The sequence below is a fragment of the Capricornis sumatraensis genome, chromosome 3 (assembly GCF_032405125.1).
Source record: "Capricornis sumatraensis isolate serow.1 chromosome 3, serow.2, whole genome shotgun sequence".
NCBI classification, from domain to species: domain Eukaryota; kingdom Metazoa; phylum Chordata; class Mammalia; order Artiodactyla; family Bovidae; genus Capricornis; species Capricornis sumatraensis.
In genome coordinates this window covers 116,269,762-116,287,655 of record NC_091071.1, presented here as the reverse complement: position 1 = coordinate 116,287,655, position 17,894 = coordinate 116,269,762, and the positions used below count along the sequence as shown (strand labels likewise).

Sequence of the window (17,894 nt, the reverse complement as noted above, 5' to 3'; positions counted from 1 at the left end):
TAAACATCCAACATCTGACACTTTGCTTTAGAATATATTTTATTTACAATAGGCTTTTCATCCTAAAATTACTATACTTAGTAAAGCTGATATTAAGATTAATTTGCATTCCTTAAGCAAACATTAATAGTTAGTGGCAGAGGGAGAGAAATCAGAGTGGATTAAAAGTGCATCACATAAATAAAACATGAATCAAGGGAACTTCCATGCTGGTCCAGGGGCTAAGACTCCTTACTCACAATACAGAGGGCCCTGGTTCAATCCCTGGTCAGGGCAAAAGATCCCACAAGCTGTAACTAAAAGATCCCATGTGCTGCGACTAAGATCCAGCACCATCAGATATAAGAAAACACATGAATCAACTTGAGATTGCTGCTGTGTGGGTAAACAAAGGATGCTGCAGCCATCAAGCCAGTACATTTCAGCCCCTGGACAGGGAGCCCTGAAGGAACTCAGGACGGAGACAACCAACCAGCCCACTGTGAAGGCCACGTAGTAGTCAGCCTCTGCAGCCACCGTGATGGTGCTTCTGAGGAAACTCACGATGCTAGCCCCAGACAGCTGAAGTGCGTATCAAGGAATGACTGCAATGAGCCCAGACTCTCCCATCTTCCTATACACAGTAAACCAAGGGCTTCCCTGACCTGCAATGCAGGAGATCCAGGTTTGATCCCTGGGTTGGGAAGATTCCCCTGGAGAAGGGAATGTAACCCACTCCAATATTCTTGCCTTGAAAATTCCATGGACAGAGGAGCCTGGCAGGCTACAGTCTATAGGGTCAACGTATTGGTTCAAAATTGGGAAAGGAGTACGTCAAGGCTGTGTATAGTCACCCCACTTATTTAACTTATATGCAGAGTACATCATGCAAAATGCTGGGCTGTATGACTCACAGGCTGGAATCAAGATTGCTGGGATCATATCAACAACCTTAGATATGCAGATGATACCATTCTAATGGCAGAAAGCAAAGAGAAACTAAAGAGCCTCTTGATAAAAGTGAAAGAGGAGAGTGAAAAACCTGGCTTAAAACTCAACATTGAAAAAACAAAGATCATGGCATCCAGTCCTATCACTCCATGCCAAATAGATGGGGAAAACTGTAAACAGTGACAGATTTTATTTTCTTGGGCTCCAAAATCACTATGGATGTTAACTGCAGCCACAAAATTAAAAGATACTTGTTCCCTAGAAGAAAAGCTATGACAAGCCTAGACAGCACATTGAAAAGTAGAGACATCACTTTGCCAACAAAGGTGTGTACAGTCAAAGCTATGGTTTTTACAGTAGTCATGTATGGATCTAAGAGTTGGACCCTAAAGAAGGCCGAGTGCTGAAGAATTGATGCTTTAAAATTGAGTGATGGAGAAGACTCTTGATAGTCCCTTAGACTGCAAGGAGATTAAACCAGTTAATCCTAAAGGAAATCAACCCTGAATACTATTGGAAGGACTGATGATGAAGATGAAGCTCCAATACTTTGGCCACTTGAAGCGAAGAGCTGAGTCACTAAAGAAGATCCTGAGGGCAAGAGGAGAAGGGGGCAACAGAGGATGAGATGGTTGGATGGCATCACCAACTCAATGGACGTGAGTTTGAGTAAACTCCAGGAGACACCAAAGAACAAGGAAGACTGGTGTGCTGCAATTCATGGGGTGGCAAAGAGTCAGACATGACTTAAGAGACTGAACATCAATACACAGAAAAGTACTAAATTCCTTAATGTGAGATAGCTGGTTTTCTTTTATTAACACTAATCTTTTTATGATTATGACCAGGTCTTTGTTGCAAAAACTCCTATGAATCCGGGCTCATCCTCCCCTCTTTGAAGCAGTCTCTCAGGGTTATTTGAGATAATGTCTCCCAAGCTTGAAGTCCTAAGAAAGTCTGTCAAATAACATATAACTCTCAACTTTTAGGTTGTGCTTTTTTTTTTTTTCAGTTGACAAACTTGTACACAGCACTAGTTGAAGAGCTGAGGTAGGGTAGTCTGACATCTCTTATTTGTCAGTACAGCACTGAACTCTTTCTCATTATTTCTGCCTGGCATAGAGTAAGCCCTCACCAAATATTAGCTATTATCTTCCTAGCTATGTGAGCCCCAAATACTTCTTCATGGCACACCATCCTTCACCTAACCCTCTCTCATATTCCCTTTCCTGTCTTGAACCCACACTTGCACTCATTTTTCCAAGGTTTCATTACTAATCTAATAGATCCTCTGGTAAATATGCAGTGAATGTTGCCAAAAAAACAAGCAGCCGCTCAATGAATTTCCTGCGCAACAACTACCCCTCAACTCCCTGTCAGGATTTACTGAGCTTCAATCTTCTTCAGGATCACTCCAGGCCTCCACTAAATTTCTGTCAAACTGCCAACCACCTAAGCTTTCATTGACAGCTTTCAGTTAACCCTCTGACTTTGACCCTGCATTCCCCTACCTTACAAAGACAGTAGAAAAACTGACAATGTGAAGGAAAAAGACCATATAATTGAGAATTACTGAGGGGTCAAAAATGGAAAGGCTTTCTGAAATTCAATCAGCTTCTCAAAGACATTTCAATGAAAAATGTAATAGGATGAAAAAAAAAAAAAAGACATATTCTAAAGGACAGTTATAACAATGACTATGAAGGAAAGAAGAAAGTCACTCTGTGTTCCATACTGGTCTCTGAAGAAGTCCAGCTAGTTACCCAAGGATGAAAGAGAACTGCAAGTCAGATGTTCCTTTTTCCTCTTTAAAATCAAGCCAAAACAAAATTCATTCAGCAGGTCTTTGTTATCTATTGCCTAGATATAGGTAAAAAATAAAAGGCTGTCTCCAGATTATTACCTAAAATTCACTCTTCCATTATTGGGGACAATTATTTTTATCCTATTCCCACTTTAGTTACTGCTATAAGTTATTTAATGTAGAAATAATAAAAAAATTTAATTACAGTCAAATAGTTAATTGAGGTTTAACTGGTTTAACTGGTATGTCACCCCACCACATGCCTAAAGACTCCAAGAGGACAGGATGGTGAAGGGTATGAGGGATGATGCTTTAGCGTCTCATCCTCGGTTATTACAGAGCAGTTCCCTTCCAAACAAATCTGTTTACAATTTAAAAGTCTTTCAATTAATTTTTTCAACTAAATCAAGACTCACTGAACGTAATTAGAGAAGGGATGGGCTGAATCTAAAGGAAAAACATGAGATGACCTTATAATTCTTAACGTTGCTGTCCAAGATTCCTCCTAAATATCCACGAATTTCACCTTTTAAAATTATATAACAAGTTTTAAGAGTTCAGCACAGATAGATTTCCCAGTGAAAGAAAAGAAAAAGTATTAGCTTTGGATGGAAAACATTTCTGGCAAGTCTGGGGCTGTATGACAGGCATGTGAAGGAGATCGCTGAATACCTGGTTGTTAATATTAACATTCACGTTGGGGTGAGGAGCTGGCACAGGACTGCTTTCCATTTCAAGGTGTTTGAGCTTCTCTGAGGAATCTATGAATGCTGGAGGGAAAAAAAAAAGGAAAATAGCCACTTAGTCTGCCATGCTGTTACAGCTTGTAAGTGTACAGACTCAGGCTTTCTTCACTGCCTCCCCTCAATACCAGTTACCATCAATAAAAGGTAATAATCCAGATTACCTTGGACTAGACATTCCTTCTATAACCAGGAAACTCACCATTGATTTAAATAAGAGTTAACCTAAACAGGAACATTTCCTGTATCTGCTCTGCTCCAAAAATGCCACTCGATGTAGACCCTCCCCATGGCACAAGGGGTTAAGAAAGCTCACCAGCTAAGAGATTCAAAGAAAAGGCACAGAGCACCTGTGATACCACCCTTCCTTCCTAAGCACAACACAAGCTCCTCCTGCAAACCTTAGCACCTAGCCGTTTCTTCTCCTTGTTTCCTGACTGTATGGGGCCTAAAACTAAACTGATGAAGAACACACACTTATTAACTCACTGACTCAACCTATCACATACTGGTGACATCAGTCAGGTGTGATGCAGGACAGCACCTTATCTTCACTACCTGCAACCAGGCTGTACAATACAAGTAAAATCCTCCAACCACTGAAAAGATGATACATTAAATACAATGAATTCTATTTCAACTAACAACTGTTAGTTGTTCTTATTGTGCAGGAATCAATTTGGTAGAAATCTGAATTTCTACATTGTCCACATAACCGAAAAAGCTACTGAATGCTTAATAATTTCTAAGCAATCAAGGAGAAGAAAGGAAGGAAAACTATGAAGTCATTTCCTCTCAGTCAGAGAGATCTTCTAAAGTGTTCATCAATTAACTCTGTAAATCTGTCCCTTGGCTACACATTAGAATCAGATTGGTAACTTTTAAGATATACTGATTCCCAGAGCTGACCCTAGAATAACAATATCAGATTTCTGAAGGTAGTTTTATGGCACTAGTAGTTTTTATTATTTTTTAAATTAATTTATTTTAATTGAAGGCTAATTATTTTACAATACTGTAGTGTTTTTTCCCATACATTGACATGAATCAGCCATGGGTGTACATGTGTCCCCCACCCTGAACCCCCCATCCACTTCCCTCCCCATCCCATCCCTCAGGGTTGCCCCGGTGCACCAGCTCTGAGTGGCACTTGTAGTTTTTAAAACCCTCTAGGTGATTTTAATGTACAATCAAAACTGAAAATCACTAATTCAACATTAATCTCAAAATCTTCCATATTCATTTTCTTACTTAATTGCCACCTCTTGTTTTTCTTATGCTTCAAATGATTTGACACTAAATTTTAACATGATGATGCTGGGACCACAACATTTTAGCTTATGCTATTAAATTAATACTGCTGGCTTGTGCTGGTGAGGGAGAACTGGTTAAAATAAAGCTTATTCTGCTATTTCTGTTTGGCTGAGAAATATCCTGAGACTGTAGGATAAATGCTTTTCTTTTTAAAATTACTATTTATTAACTATTTACCTAAGTCAATCAGGGTTTTGACATCATCACCGAAAGAAAATACAGAATAAATTGGACACCAAGATTCGTATCTTGGTATAAGACCTTAATTCTTAATATCAAAATGCTCTAGCTTCATTGACTGACACTGAGCAAATGTATTGAGTCTCAACTGGATAAGTCTTACTAATGAAACCCCTACATGATTCAAGAATTTCTTCTGTCATAACTTCCAACAGTATTTAAGTGCTGCTTGAACAGTTTCTGTAATGGGGGGCCCACTCACTGTAAGATATCTATTTCTGATATATGGCAAGAACAGTTTAAAAGATTCTTCCCTAAACTCATTTCAGTTTGGCTTTGCTATATTTTCAAACTGCTGATTCAAGATTCACTAAGAAGGTGACATAAATTCCCTGATATAAAAGGCTTCTGAATATTTGAAGCTATTAAGTCTCACTTGGTCTTGTCCTTTCTAAGCATCCTTAGTTTGTTTTACCAAATTCCTCAAAATCAATATAATCTCCTAGAAAGTGTGTACTAAATAAATGTTGTTTGTTCATACAACACTACTGCAGTGCTCAAAGAATTTTAAACACTTTTCAAATCCAGACAACTGTTGTTCAGTTGCTTACTCATGTCCAACTCTTTGTGACCCCACAGACTGCAGCACACCAGGCTTCTCTGTCCTTCACCATCTTCCGGAGCTTGCTCAAACTTATGTTCATTGACTCAGTGTTGCCATCGAACCATCTCATCCTCTATTGTCCCCTTCTCTTCCTGTCTTCAATCTTTCCCAGCATCAGAGTCTTTTCTAAGGAGTTCACTCTTTGCATCAGACGGCCAAAGTGTTGGAGCTTCAACTTTAGCATCAGTCCTTCCAATGAATGGTCAGGATTGATTTCCTTTAGGATTGACTGATTTGATCTACCTGCAGTCCTAGGGACTCTCAAGAGTCTTCTCCAAAACCACAGCTCAAAAGCATCAATTTTCTGGTGTTCAGTCTTCTTTACAGTCCAACTCTCACATCTATACATGACTACTGGAAAATTCATAGCTTTGACTAGACAGACCCTTGTCAGCAAAGTAATGTCTCAGTTTTTTAATATGCGATCTCAGTTTGTCACAGCTTTTCTTCCAAATTAATTAATTTAATTAAAATTTTAATTTAAGCATCTTTTAATACATACAATGGACAGACATAAAATGAAAATAGAATCAATGTTGCCATTCTATAAAAGAGACTTTTTATTTTAATCCTGAAAATACTTCACATTAAGCTAGTCTTGCTTCTGGCTGAATCTAAACACTGATGGACTCTATCTGTTACATATCACATCTTTCTAGTGACAAAGAGTGACTATTTCTAACAAGAGACAGAGTCCAGAGCAAGGCTGTGAAAACTGGAAAATAACCAAAAACAACTGCTGCAAAAAAAAGTACATGAGAAATACTGGCATTCCTTGGAGATACTGTGGGTTCAGCTCTGGATCACCACAGTGAAGTGAGTCATGTGAATTGCCTGGTTTCCCGGTGCATGTAAGTTATGTTTATACTATATTCTAGCCTACTTATTAAACATGCAGTAGCATCAGTGTTCTTGCCTGGAGAATCCCAGGGACGGGGGAGCCTGGTGGGCTGACGTCTATGGGGTCGCACAGAGTCAGACACGACTGAAGCGCCTTAGCAGTAGCAGCAGCATTATGTTTAAAAAAATAATGTGCATACTTTAGTTAAAAAATACTTTATTGCTAAAAAATGCTACCCATTATCTGACAATGTAGGGTTGCCACAAACTGTCATTTTGCAAAAAAGCACAATATTTGCAAAGTATAATAAAACAAGGTGCTCTGAGTAACAGAGATGTTTTCTTAACCCGATAACTATCACTTTAAAAAAATCAAATTAGAACATCATGCTGAAATTATGAATAAATCAAAGCTAATTTATGTTTGACACCACCCTTATGGCAGAAAGTGAAGAGGAACTAAAAAGCCTCTTGATAAAAGTGAAAGTGGAGAGTGAAAACGTTGGCTTAAAGCTCAACATTCAGAAAATGAAGATCATGGCATCTGGTTCCATCACTTCATGGGAAATAGATGGGGAAACAGTGGAAACAGTGCCGGACTTTATTTTTGGGGGCTCCAAAATCACTGCAGATGGTGATTGCAGCCATGAAATTAAAAGATGCTTACTCCTTGGAAGGAAAGTTATGACCAACCTAGAGAGCATATTGAAAAGCAGAGACATTACTTTGCCAACAAAGGTCCATCTAGTCAAGGCTATGGTTTTTCCTGTGGTCATGTATGGACGTGAGAATTGGACTGTGTAGAAAGCTGAGTGCCGAAGAACTGATGCTTTTGAACTGTGGTGTTGGAGAAGACTCTTGAGAGTCCCTTGGACTGCAAGGAGATCCAACCAGTCCATTCTAAAGGAGATCAGTCCTGGGATTTCTTTGGAAGGAATGATGCTAAAGCTGAAACTCCAGTACTTTGGCCACCTCATGCGAAGAGTTGACTCACTGGAAAAGACTGATGCTGGGAGGGATTGGGGGCAGGAGGAGAAGGGGATGACAGAGGATGAGATGGCTGGATGGCATCATCGACTTGATGGACGTGAGTTTGAGTGAACTCTAGGAGTTGGTGATGGACAGGGAGGCCTGGCGTGCTGCGATTCAGGGGTCGCAAAGAGTAGGACATGACTGAGCAACTGAACTGAATTTATGTTTCCCAGACCTCAGACTCAGAATAACAATTTAAATATGGTAGATGTCAATAAAAACATAACATATAACATGCCAGAACATTTGTTTAACAATGCATTTGTAGTGGTTACTTCAGGAACAAAAGAACAGATTTCTTAAACCAACTGAAAGTGAAAGTAAAGTCACTCAGTCATGTCCAACTCTTTGTGACCCCGTGGACTGTAGCCTACCAGGCTCCTCCATCCATGGGATTCTCCAGGCAAGAATACTGGAGTGGGTTGCCATTTCCTTCTCCAGGGGATCTTCCTGACCCAGGGATAGAACCCAGGTCTCCTGCATTGCAGGCAGACGCTTTAACCTCTGAGCCACCAGGGAAGCCTACTATCAGCAGTAATTCAGCACGTTCTATGAACCAGAAGCACTGTGAAATTTTTTATCATGTCTTTCTAAATTACTAAATCCCATTGCTGTATTCTACACTCTTCAGAGAGAATAGCATACTCATTGGCAATTTCCTGTAAGTTGTTTAAAAGATGGTGCTTAACTTTAGAAAAAGAAATCAACATTGCCAAGAGCCATGTAAACATAAGCTGCTTTTAAATGATCACACTTACACTGAAATTCAACAGAAAGCTTTTGTTTAAAGACAGTTATGTTTTAATATCAAACCAAACTCATGAACAGACAGAAATATGTGCAATTTCTTATTTCCTTTTAACCTTTTAAAAAGTTAAGGAGAGCAACATTCTTTCTTGATTATTTATTTTTGTGGGTCTGGGCAACAACAGCTCTCATTAATAACAAAATATTTCCTATACACTAATGGAATGTCCAAATATTTGTTCAATCCTGTGCCCTAGATAATGTCTAAGGAAACATTTTTCTCTTAATTTTCACTCAAGAAACAAAAAGCAAATTTGAAAATTCAAAAATGTTTAATGACTTATAAATGACACAAATGTTTAATGGTATCAACTATGTGATCTTAAACATTTCAATGGATCCTTAGGCCAAAAAGGCAAGAAGGCATAACATTAAATTATGTTTTATGTTTAAATTATGTTTAATGTCTATTCTACATTAACATTTCAAATTCAACTGCTGCTGCATAAAATACTCTTGAAGTGACTGACAAACAGCTCATTTCAAAAGACGCAGACTAATGTCACTGATTTCACACAGAACATTTACTTACTCCTGCACTCACCTTCAGGTCCCTCTAACCCAGCCTGCCTGGTGGCTGTGCTCACTTCACCTGGGGCTTGGGGGGTGTCCATGGTGTCAGGTGCCCCAGCTACGTCATTAGCGGTTGTTTCCAGTAAGTCTGGACTATCTAGCAAATCAATCCTCAGAGGCAAGCTGTGAAGGTAACAGAAAACATTCTTAGACCAAGACATTTATCATGGAAAGAATTTAAAACACTAATAAAAATCTGTCAGAAAAAAAGTCATTTATGCCAAGTGGTTTATTCATCTGTCAAAACCTTTAGGCAGATTCTCTTCCATCCAAATTGGAGATGGGGCTGAATTTAGCTTCCCAACTGAAATAACCTAAGGGGAATATAAACAATTCTCAAGATATTAGACATCAGACAACAAAAAGGCAGAAACTGAGATTCAGAAAACAATGAGGAGTCCTTGTTTTAAGAGAATCTCCATGCCGTAATTCAGAGACGTCCTGTGGCTGACAGTCCGGGGAGACCAGGACAGCTGAAGTTCACTGGCCAGGGTACCAGGCAGGAGAGAATCCTGGAGGTGTGCAGAAGGCTCCTCTCAAGATGCAGTAGGGTACTCACCAGGGAACATGTGGCTTCAGAAAGAATTAGTGGCACTCAGGCTGGGCCACAGTGTCCTTTACAGACTATCAAAACACATAACAAGGGTATGAAAAAGATTCTGCCTCAGCAGTAGAGAATGATTTATCCAGACAGCCTTGTGACAAATCCACTTAACACATCATAAAGGAAAGAGCTGAAAGGATCAAAGTGTTTCCAAGTAATTTAACTGCATTCTAAAACAAATCTCAAGACTGAAAGGAATACAAAATGATCTAGCATCCAACAACGTAAATTTCAAAATGTCACGTATCTAGTCAGAGATTATTAGAAATGCTAACAGGCAGCAAAAGACATCTATACTAAAGAGAAAAATCAATCAACAGGAATCAACATGTTAGGATTAGCAGAGAAAGACACGAAAAACATTTATTATAGCTGTATTTCATATGCTCAAAAAGCTAAGCAGAAATTAGAACATACAAAAAAGACTCAAACCAAGCTTCTAGAGATGCAAACCACAATATCTTAGATGGAAAATATATTGGGTGAGGTGGACAGCAGATCAGATTTTTAAAAAGATACTGAATTTAATAGAAACTATCCAAAATAAAACACACAGGGAAAAAGGATTCCCCCCCAAATGAAAAGAATGTCAGTTCTTCTTTGTGGACCAACTTCAAGCAACCAACTGTATGAATAACCGACTGGATGGAGTCCCAGGGTGGTGGGGGAAGGGGAGAAAAGGGGAGGGAAGAAAAGGTATTTGAAGAAAAAAAATGACTGATGTTTACAAATCGGATGAAAACTATAAACCCACAGATGCAGGAATTTCAGGAAACTCTAAGCACAAAAAACATGAAGAAAACTACACCAAAGCACATTGCAACCACACTGCTTAAAACCAATGATGAAAAGAAAAATTTTAAAGCAGCCAAAACACTGTACATTCAATAGAATAAAATAAGGAGGACAGCAGATTTCTTATCAGGAATAATGCAAATTAGCAGACAGTGGAGGAGTGTCTCAAAGACTTCTAAAGAATAAAAGCCTACCAATCCAAACTTTATATCCAGTTAAAAAGCTTTCAAAAACAAAGGAAAACCTATATATACACCAAAGAAAAGTGAAAACATACATACACTCAGAGATGTGTACCCAAATGTTCATGGAATCACTATTCATAATAGCCAAAAAAGTGGAAATGCCCATTAACTGAGGAATGGATAAATAAAATGTGATCTGCCACAAAATGGGAAAATAATCAGCAAGAACAGGAGTCAAGTACTGACACATGCTATGACCCTTGAAAATACAATGTTAAGGGAAAAAAGTCAGACACAAAATACCACATATCATATGAGGCCATTTATATGAAATGTCCAGAATAAACAAGTTCACAGACACAGAAAGTAGATCAGTGGTTGTCAGAAGCTAGAGAGGAATGGAGATTAACTGCTGTTATTTAAGGTCTGAAATTAGGATTCCGTAAGAAGGCTGTCTTGACATCCTTGAGCCTCATGGGCCCCCAAGGTCCAACCATGAGTTTCCCAACTCTCATCAAATATGCCCTCCCAGTGAAAAGGATTCCAAAAAACTGTACCAGCTGCATCCTACCAGATTCTTAATCAAGTAAGTTTCATTTCTCTGCCAGCCTGTGAAATTATTCAGACAAGCCAATCATATCCCCTGGTGGGAACCAAGGGTCAACTCATTCTCACATTCCTATAAAGCCTGCCTCCCAAAAAAGCTCATGTTTGTTCACTTTGCTCCCAAGAGAGACATGATGTATCCCCATTTTTGTGAGGTTTCGTCCTCCTTAGAGACATGAGTATATGTGTTTAATAAACTGCTGTCAGGGCTGGGCATTGTATGTTGGGCCATCTAATAGTATTTAGGGTAGAGGATCCCTCCCTTACCAAAAGGGTAAGTGTGGAGAAGAACAACTGGTAGTGGGTATGGGGTTTCTTTTTTGTTGTTTAGTCAACAAGTTGTGTTCGACTCTTTTGCAACCCCATGGACTCTAGGCTGCCAGGTTCCTCTGTCCATAGGATTTCCCAGGCAAGAATACTAAGTGGTTTTTTTTTTGTTTTCTTTTTTTTAGTGAGGGGCAAAATATTCTAAAGTAAAATTGTAATAAAGGTTGTGCAATTCTATGAAAGTGCTAAGAACACTGAATTGTTGGCTCTGAATGGGTAAACAATGTGAATTGTATCTTAAAAAAGAAGACAGACAACAGGAATTCATGACCAAAAGACCAGCACTAAAAAAATATTAAAGGAAGACATACAGGCAGAAATAAAATGAACAATGTATCATAGGGTCTAAAACACACATAGAAGAAAAATGTTTGACAAATGACAGTAAAAAGGCTGGGAGAGGAGAAATAGAAGCACGCTACTGTAAAGCTGTTATACTACACATGAAACAGTATAACAGTCCTTGAAAGTTGACTGATTAATGCTAAAGTAACCATTAAAGTTAAAAAAAACACCAAAGAGTTATAGCTAAGGAATAATAAAAGGACATAAATGAAATTTTTAAAAAATTAATGAAAAAAGAAGAAGATGGAAACAACAAACATATGGGACAAACAGAACACAAACAGCAGGATGACAGACTCAACCATACCAATTATCATATTAAAAGGAAACAGTATAAACATACCATTAAAAAAAACTCAATCTCTGCAGAGACTGTCAAAAATTGCCAATGTCAGGACTTCCCTAGTGGTCCAGTGGCTAAGACTCTGAGTTCCCAAGGCAGGGTAGCTGGGCTCAACCCCTGATCAGGGACCTAACATGCCACATGCCCATTAAAGAGCCAACATGCCTCAACTAAGACCCAGTATAGTCAATAATTTGATACTTTTAAAAAATTTCCAGTGTCAGCTCTATTTCAAGTCATCATGGCAGAGGACTGGGAAAAGTTTTCAATTAACAATAACTGTGCCTCATATAAACCTCACTGACTACACTGCCACTGTGCAAAGATGAAGCATACCAATTTTCAAATGCAGAGACTATCAGTTAAAATTTAAAAAGCAAAACCCAGTTATGTGGTGCCTACATGAAACAATTTAACTATGAAGAAACAAATTAACAAAGATAAAAAATAAAAGGACAGAAAAAGATATACTATACTAACACTAGTCAAAAGAAAGCTACAGTGGACATACTGATATCAAAGTAGAGTTAAGAGCTAATAGTACTTAAAATGAAGATGATCACTTCGTAAGGATAAAGGGGTCATTTAATCAAGAGAACATAAAAATCCTAAATATTTATTTACTTAATGGTGGCATTTTAAAATGCATGGGGCCAAAACTGAAAGAACTGCAAAGAGTAATGAGCAAATCAATTATGGTTGGAGATTTCAACACCCTTCTTTCAATAAGTGATAGAACAGAAAATCAGCAAGGATATAGTGGACGTGAACATCATTAACCATCAACTTTACCTGACTGACGTTTAGAAAATACTCTACCCAAAACATCAAAATACATGATCTTCTCAAGGGCATACAGAATAATCACTAAGATAGGACATATTCTGGGCCATAAAACAAGAGTTAATAAATTCAAAAGGACTCAAATCATACAAAGTATGTATGTTCTTTGACTGGAACATGAATTATAAATCAAAACAGAAATCGCCAAGTATTTGGAAACTATAAATGTACTTCTAAATAACCACTGGATCAAAAAAGATATGAAAAGGAAAATGAGAAAAGAATTTTAAACTAATGAAAGCAAAAGTGTTAACACATCTATATTTGCAAGATTCCACTAAAATAATAATCAGAGGAATATTTATAATATTAAACATCTACATTAGAACAAAGTTTTCAAATCAATGACCTCAGTTTATACCTTGATAAATTAGAAAAAGAGCATATTAAATGCAAAGGAAGAGGAAGGCAGGAAATAATAAAGATAAAAGGAAAAATAATATAGAAAATGAATTAAGCTGAGAACTAGTTCTTTGAGCTCAATGTAATAATTGATTTATGTATTAATAACTTGTAGCTAGACTGATAAAAAGAAAAATAAGAATATGTAAATACAATATCAGGAATGGGAAGAGTGACACCACTACAGATACTACAAACATTAACAAGATATAAGGGGATATTATGAGTTATATGCCAATAAATTCAACAACTTAGATGATATGCAAAAATTCCTCGAAAGCCACAAACCATCACAGCTCATTCCAGGAAAACAGAAAGTCTGAATAGATGCAGAAAAGAATAGAAATTAACTAGTAATTAAAAATATTCAAACAAAGAGAAGCTCAGACCCAGAGAACCTCCTGAAAAATTCTACCAAATATTTAAAAGAAGAAATAATTCTAACCATCAACAAACTATCTTACAAATAGAGGAAAGGCAACATTCTCCAAGTCATTCTATGAGCCCATTATTATCTTGACAGTGGAGCAATACCAAACATACAACAAGAAATCAAGCAAGGAATAAAAAGGACTGTCCACCATGATCAACTGGGACTTTTCACAGGAATGCAAAGTTGGTTTAACATTCCAAAATCAATTAATGTAATATTACTTTTTAATAGAAACAAACCACATGATCATCTCAATAGATACAGAAAAAGCGTGTGACAAAATCCAACAACACTAATGGTAAAACTCTGATCAAACTAAGAATAGATGAGATTATCTTCAATCTGATAAAAGGAAATACACACACAAAAAATCAACAGCTAACATTACATTGGGGCTTCCCTGGTGGCTCAGATGGTAAAGAATCCACCTGCAATGCAGGAGGCCTGGGTTCGATCCCTGGGTTGGGAAGATCCCCTGGACGAGGGCATGACAACCCACCCCAGTATTCTTGCCTGGAGAGTTCCATGGACAGAGAAGCCTGGTGGGCTACAGTTTATGGGGTCCCAACTAAGCACAGCACAGCACAACATTACACTGAACGATGAATGACCAAGTTATTTCCCCTATAAGTCAGAAACAAGACAAAGATTCCACTCTTATCACTTCTATTCAACAGTACACAGGTTTTAAAAGGTGCAGTAAGAAAAACAAGCAGAGTAAATTAAGGGCCCAAACTAAAAAGAAAGAGATACAAAGGAAGAGGTTTTTATGTGCAGATGACAGAATCCTATATGTAGAAAAGTCAATGGAATCCACAAAATGCTCCTGGAAAGTAATAAGTTCAGCAAGGAGGCAGGACACAAGATCAACATGCAAAATTCAATTACGCCTATACACTAGCAATGAACAATAGAAAACTGATATTAAAATAAGTCTGTTCACAACAACATCAAAAGAATAAAAACAGGAATAAATTTAATAAAGGATATGCAGAGCTTGGGCTTCCCACATGGCGCTTGTGGTAAAGAACCCTCGTGCCAATACAGGAAACACAAGAGACTTGGGTTCAATCCCTGGGTCGGGAAGATTCCCTGGAGAAAAGCATGGCAACCCACTCCAGTATTCTTGCCTGGAGAACTCCATAGACAGAGGAACCTGGAAGGCTATGGTCCATTAGGTCGAAAAAGTTGAACATGACTTAAGTGGCTGAACACACATGCAGAGCTTATACACTTAAAACTATAATAAATAAAAGATATCTAAATAAACAGAAAAACACTTTTTTTAGATGAAAAAATGTGAAAATTCAGGAGCTAGAACAGCCAAGTGCATTCTGGAAAAGAAGAAAGTTGGAGAATACATACTGTAACTTGCTATAAAACCATAGTAATTAAGACAGTGTGGTACTGGCACAAAAATAGCTATGTAGGGGATTCCCTGGTGGCTCAGTGGTGAAGAATCCTCCTGCCAACACAGGAGACATGGGTTGATCCCTTGTCTGGGAAGATCCCACATGCCACAGAGCAACTCAGCCCCTGCACAACTATTGAGCCTGTGTCTAGAGCCCGGGAACCACAACTACTGGGCCCATGTACTCAACTACTGAAGCCCACGTGCCCTAGAACCCATGCTCCACAAGAGAAGCCACCATGAGAAACCCAAGCACCATAGTAAAGAAGAGCCCCTGCTCGCCACAACTAGTGAAACCCTGCACAGCAATGAAGACCCAGCACAGCCAAAAATAAATTAATAAAAATTTTTTTAAATAGATATGTAAATCAACAGAATGAAATTGAGAGTTTGGAATTCATAATACTTATGGTTGATTTTTTCCAAGACAAATCAATGGATAAAAGAATAGGCATTCAACAACTGGTGTCAAGACAACTAAAAATATATGCAAAAACATGAATTTAGACCCTTACCTCACACTACACAAAAATTAAATCAACATGGATAACATACTGAAATGTTAAGAGCTGAAACTATAAATATCTGAAGAAAACACAGGAGGAAAATATCTTTGTGATTTGGGGTTGGCAAAATGTTCTCATATGATACTAAAGGTACCACCCATTAAAAAAAAGGAAGCTGGACTTTGCTTGAGCTTCAAAAAAACACTCTTGATTGAAATGAAGAGAGATGTCACAGATGAAGAGAAAAATTTTGCAAATCATGTATCTCATAAGGAACTGGTACCCAACATATACAAAGAACTCTTAATATAAAAAAGATAAATAACATATAAAAATGAGCAAAAGGTTCAAATAGACATTCCTGCAAAGACAACTGATTAACAGCTGACAAGCACATGAAAAGATGCTCGGCATCAGTAGCCCTCTGGAAAATGCAAATCAAAACAAGGAAATGTCACTATTTACTCTCTTAAACAGCTGTAATTAAAAAGATAGAGATTGTCTTTACTCCATTGTATATTCTTGCCTCCTTTGTCAAAAATAAGGTGTCCATATGTGTGTGGATTTATCTTTGGGCTTTCTATTTTGTTCCATTGATCTATATGTCTGTCTTTGTGCCAGTACCATACTGTTTTGATGACTGTGGCTTTGTAGTAGAGCCTGAAGTCAGGCAAGTTGATTCCTCCAGTTCCATTCTTGTTTCTCAAGATTGCTTTGGCAATTCGAGGTTTTTTGTATTTCCATACAAATCTTGAAATTATTTGTTCTAGTTCTGTGAAAAATATGGCTGGGAGCTTGATAGGGATTGCATTGAATTTGTAAATTGCTTTGGGTAGTATACTCATTTTCACTATATTGATTCTTCCGATCCATGACCATGGTATATTTCTCCATCTATTAGTGTCCTCTTTGATTTCTTTCATCAGTGTTTTATAGTTTTCTATATATAGGTCTTTAGTTTCTTTGAGTAGATATATTCCTAAGTATTTTATTCTTTTCGTTGCAATGGTGAATGGAATTGTTTCCTTAATTTCTTTTTCTACTTTCTCATTATTAGTGTATAGAAATGCAAGGGATTTCTGTGTGTTGATTTTATATCCTGCAACTTTACTATATTCATTGATGAGCTCTAGTAATTTTCTGGTGGAGTCTTTAGGGTTTTCCATGCTCTTTAACAAGTGGTGCTGGGAAAACTGGTCAACCACTTGTAAAAGAATGAAACTAGATCACTTTCTAACACCGCACACAAAAATAAACTCAAAATGGATTAAAGATCTAAGTGTAAGACCAGAAACTATAAAACTCCTAGAGGAGAATATAGGCAAAACACTCTCAGACATAAATCACAGCAGGATCCTCTATGATCCACCTCCCAGAATTCTGGAAATAAAAGCAAAAATAAACAAATGGGATCTAATTAAAATTAAAAGCTTCTGCACAACAAAGGAAACTATAAGCAAGGTGAAAAGACATCCTTCTGAATGGGAGAAAATAATAGCAAATGAAGCAACTGACAAACAATTAATCTCAAAAATATACAAGCAACTTATGCAGCTCAATTCCAGAAAAATAAACGACCCAATCAAAAAATGGGCCAAAGAACTAAATAGACATTTCTCCAAAGAAGACATACGGATGGCTAACAAACACATGAAAAGATGCTCAACATCACTCATTATCAGAGAAATGCAAATCAAAACCACAATGAGGTATCACTTCACACCAGTCAGAATGGCTGCGATCCAAAAATCTGCAAGCAATAAATGCTGGAGAGGGTGTGGAGAAAAGGGAACCCTCCTACACTGTTGGTGGGAATGCAAACTAGTACAGCCACTATGGAAAACAGTGTGGAGATTCCTTAAAAAATTGCAAATAGAGCTACCTTATGACCCAGCAATCCCACTGCTGGGCATACACACCGAGGAAACCAGAATTGAAAGAGACACATGTACCCCAATGTTCATCGCAGCACTGTTTATAATAGCCAGGACATGGAAACAACCTAGATGTCCATCAGCAGATGAATGGATAAGAAAGCTGTGGTACATATACACAATGGATTATTACTCAGCTGTTAAAAAGAATTCATTTGAATCAGTTCTGATGAGATGGATGAAACTGGAGCCGATTATACAGAGTGAAGTAAGCCAGAAAGAAAAACACCAATACAGTATACTAACACATATATATGGAATTTAGAAAGATGG

The 17,894-nt window shown here is 37.8% G+C and overlaps 1 protein-coding gene and 1 non-coding gene across 2 annotated transcripts in view; both read right to left on the bottom strand.

Annotated features, from left to right (window-relative positions):
* EPB41L5 (erythrocyte membrane protein band 4.1 like 5) overlaps positions 1-17,894 on the bottom strand; it is a 166,094-nt gene that overhangs the window by 38,665 nt on the left and 109,535 nt on the right. The window contains exons 17-18 of the mRNA XM_068967362.1: positions 8,847-9,010; positions 3,407-3,504 (exon numbers count right to left, since the gene is read on the bottom strand). Coding sequence (XP_068823463.1) covers positions 3,407-3,504; positions 8,847-9,010 — 262 coding nt within the window. The remainder of the gene's footprint in view (positions 1-3,406; positions 3,505-8,846; positions 9,011-17,894) is intronic.
* On the bottom strand, positions 12,282-12,419 carry LOC138077347 (U4 spliceosomal RNA). Its single transcript, XR_011144785.1, has one exon. It is a non-coding gene; the product is annotated as a U4 spliceosomal RNA (small nuclear RNA).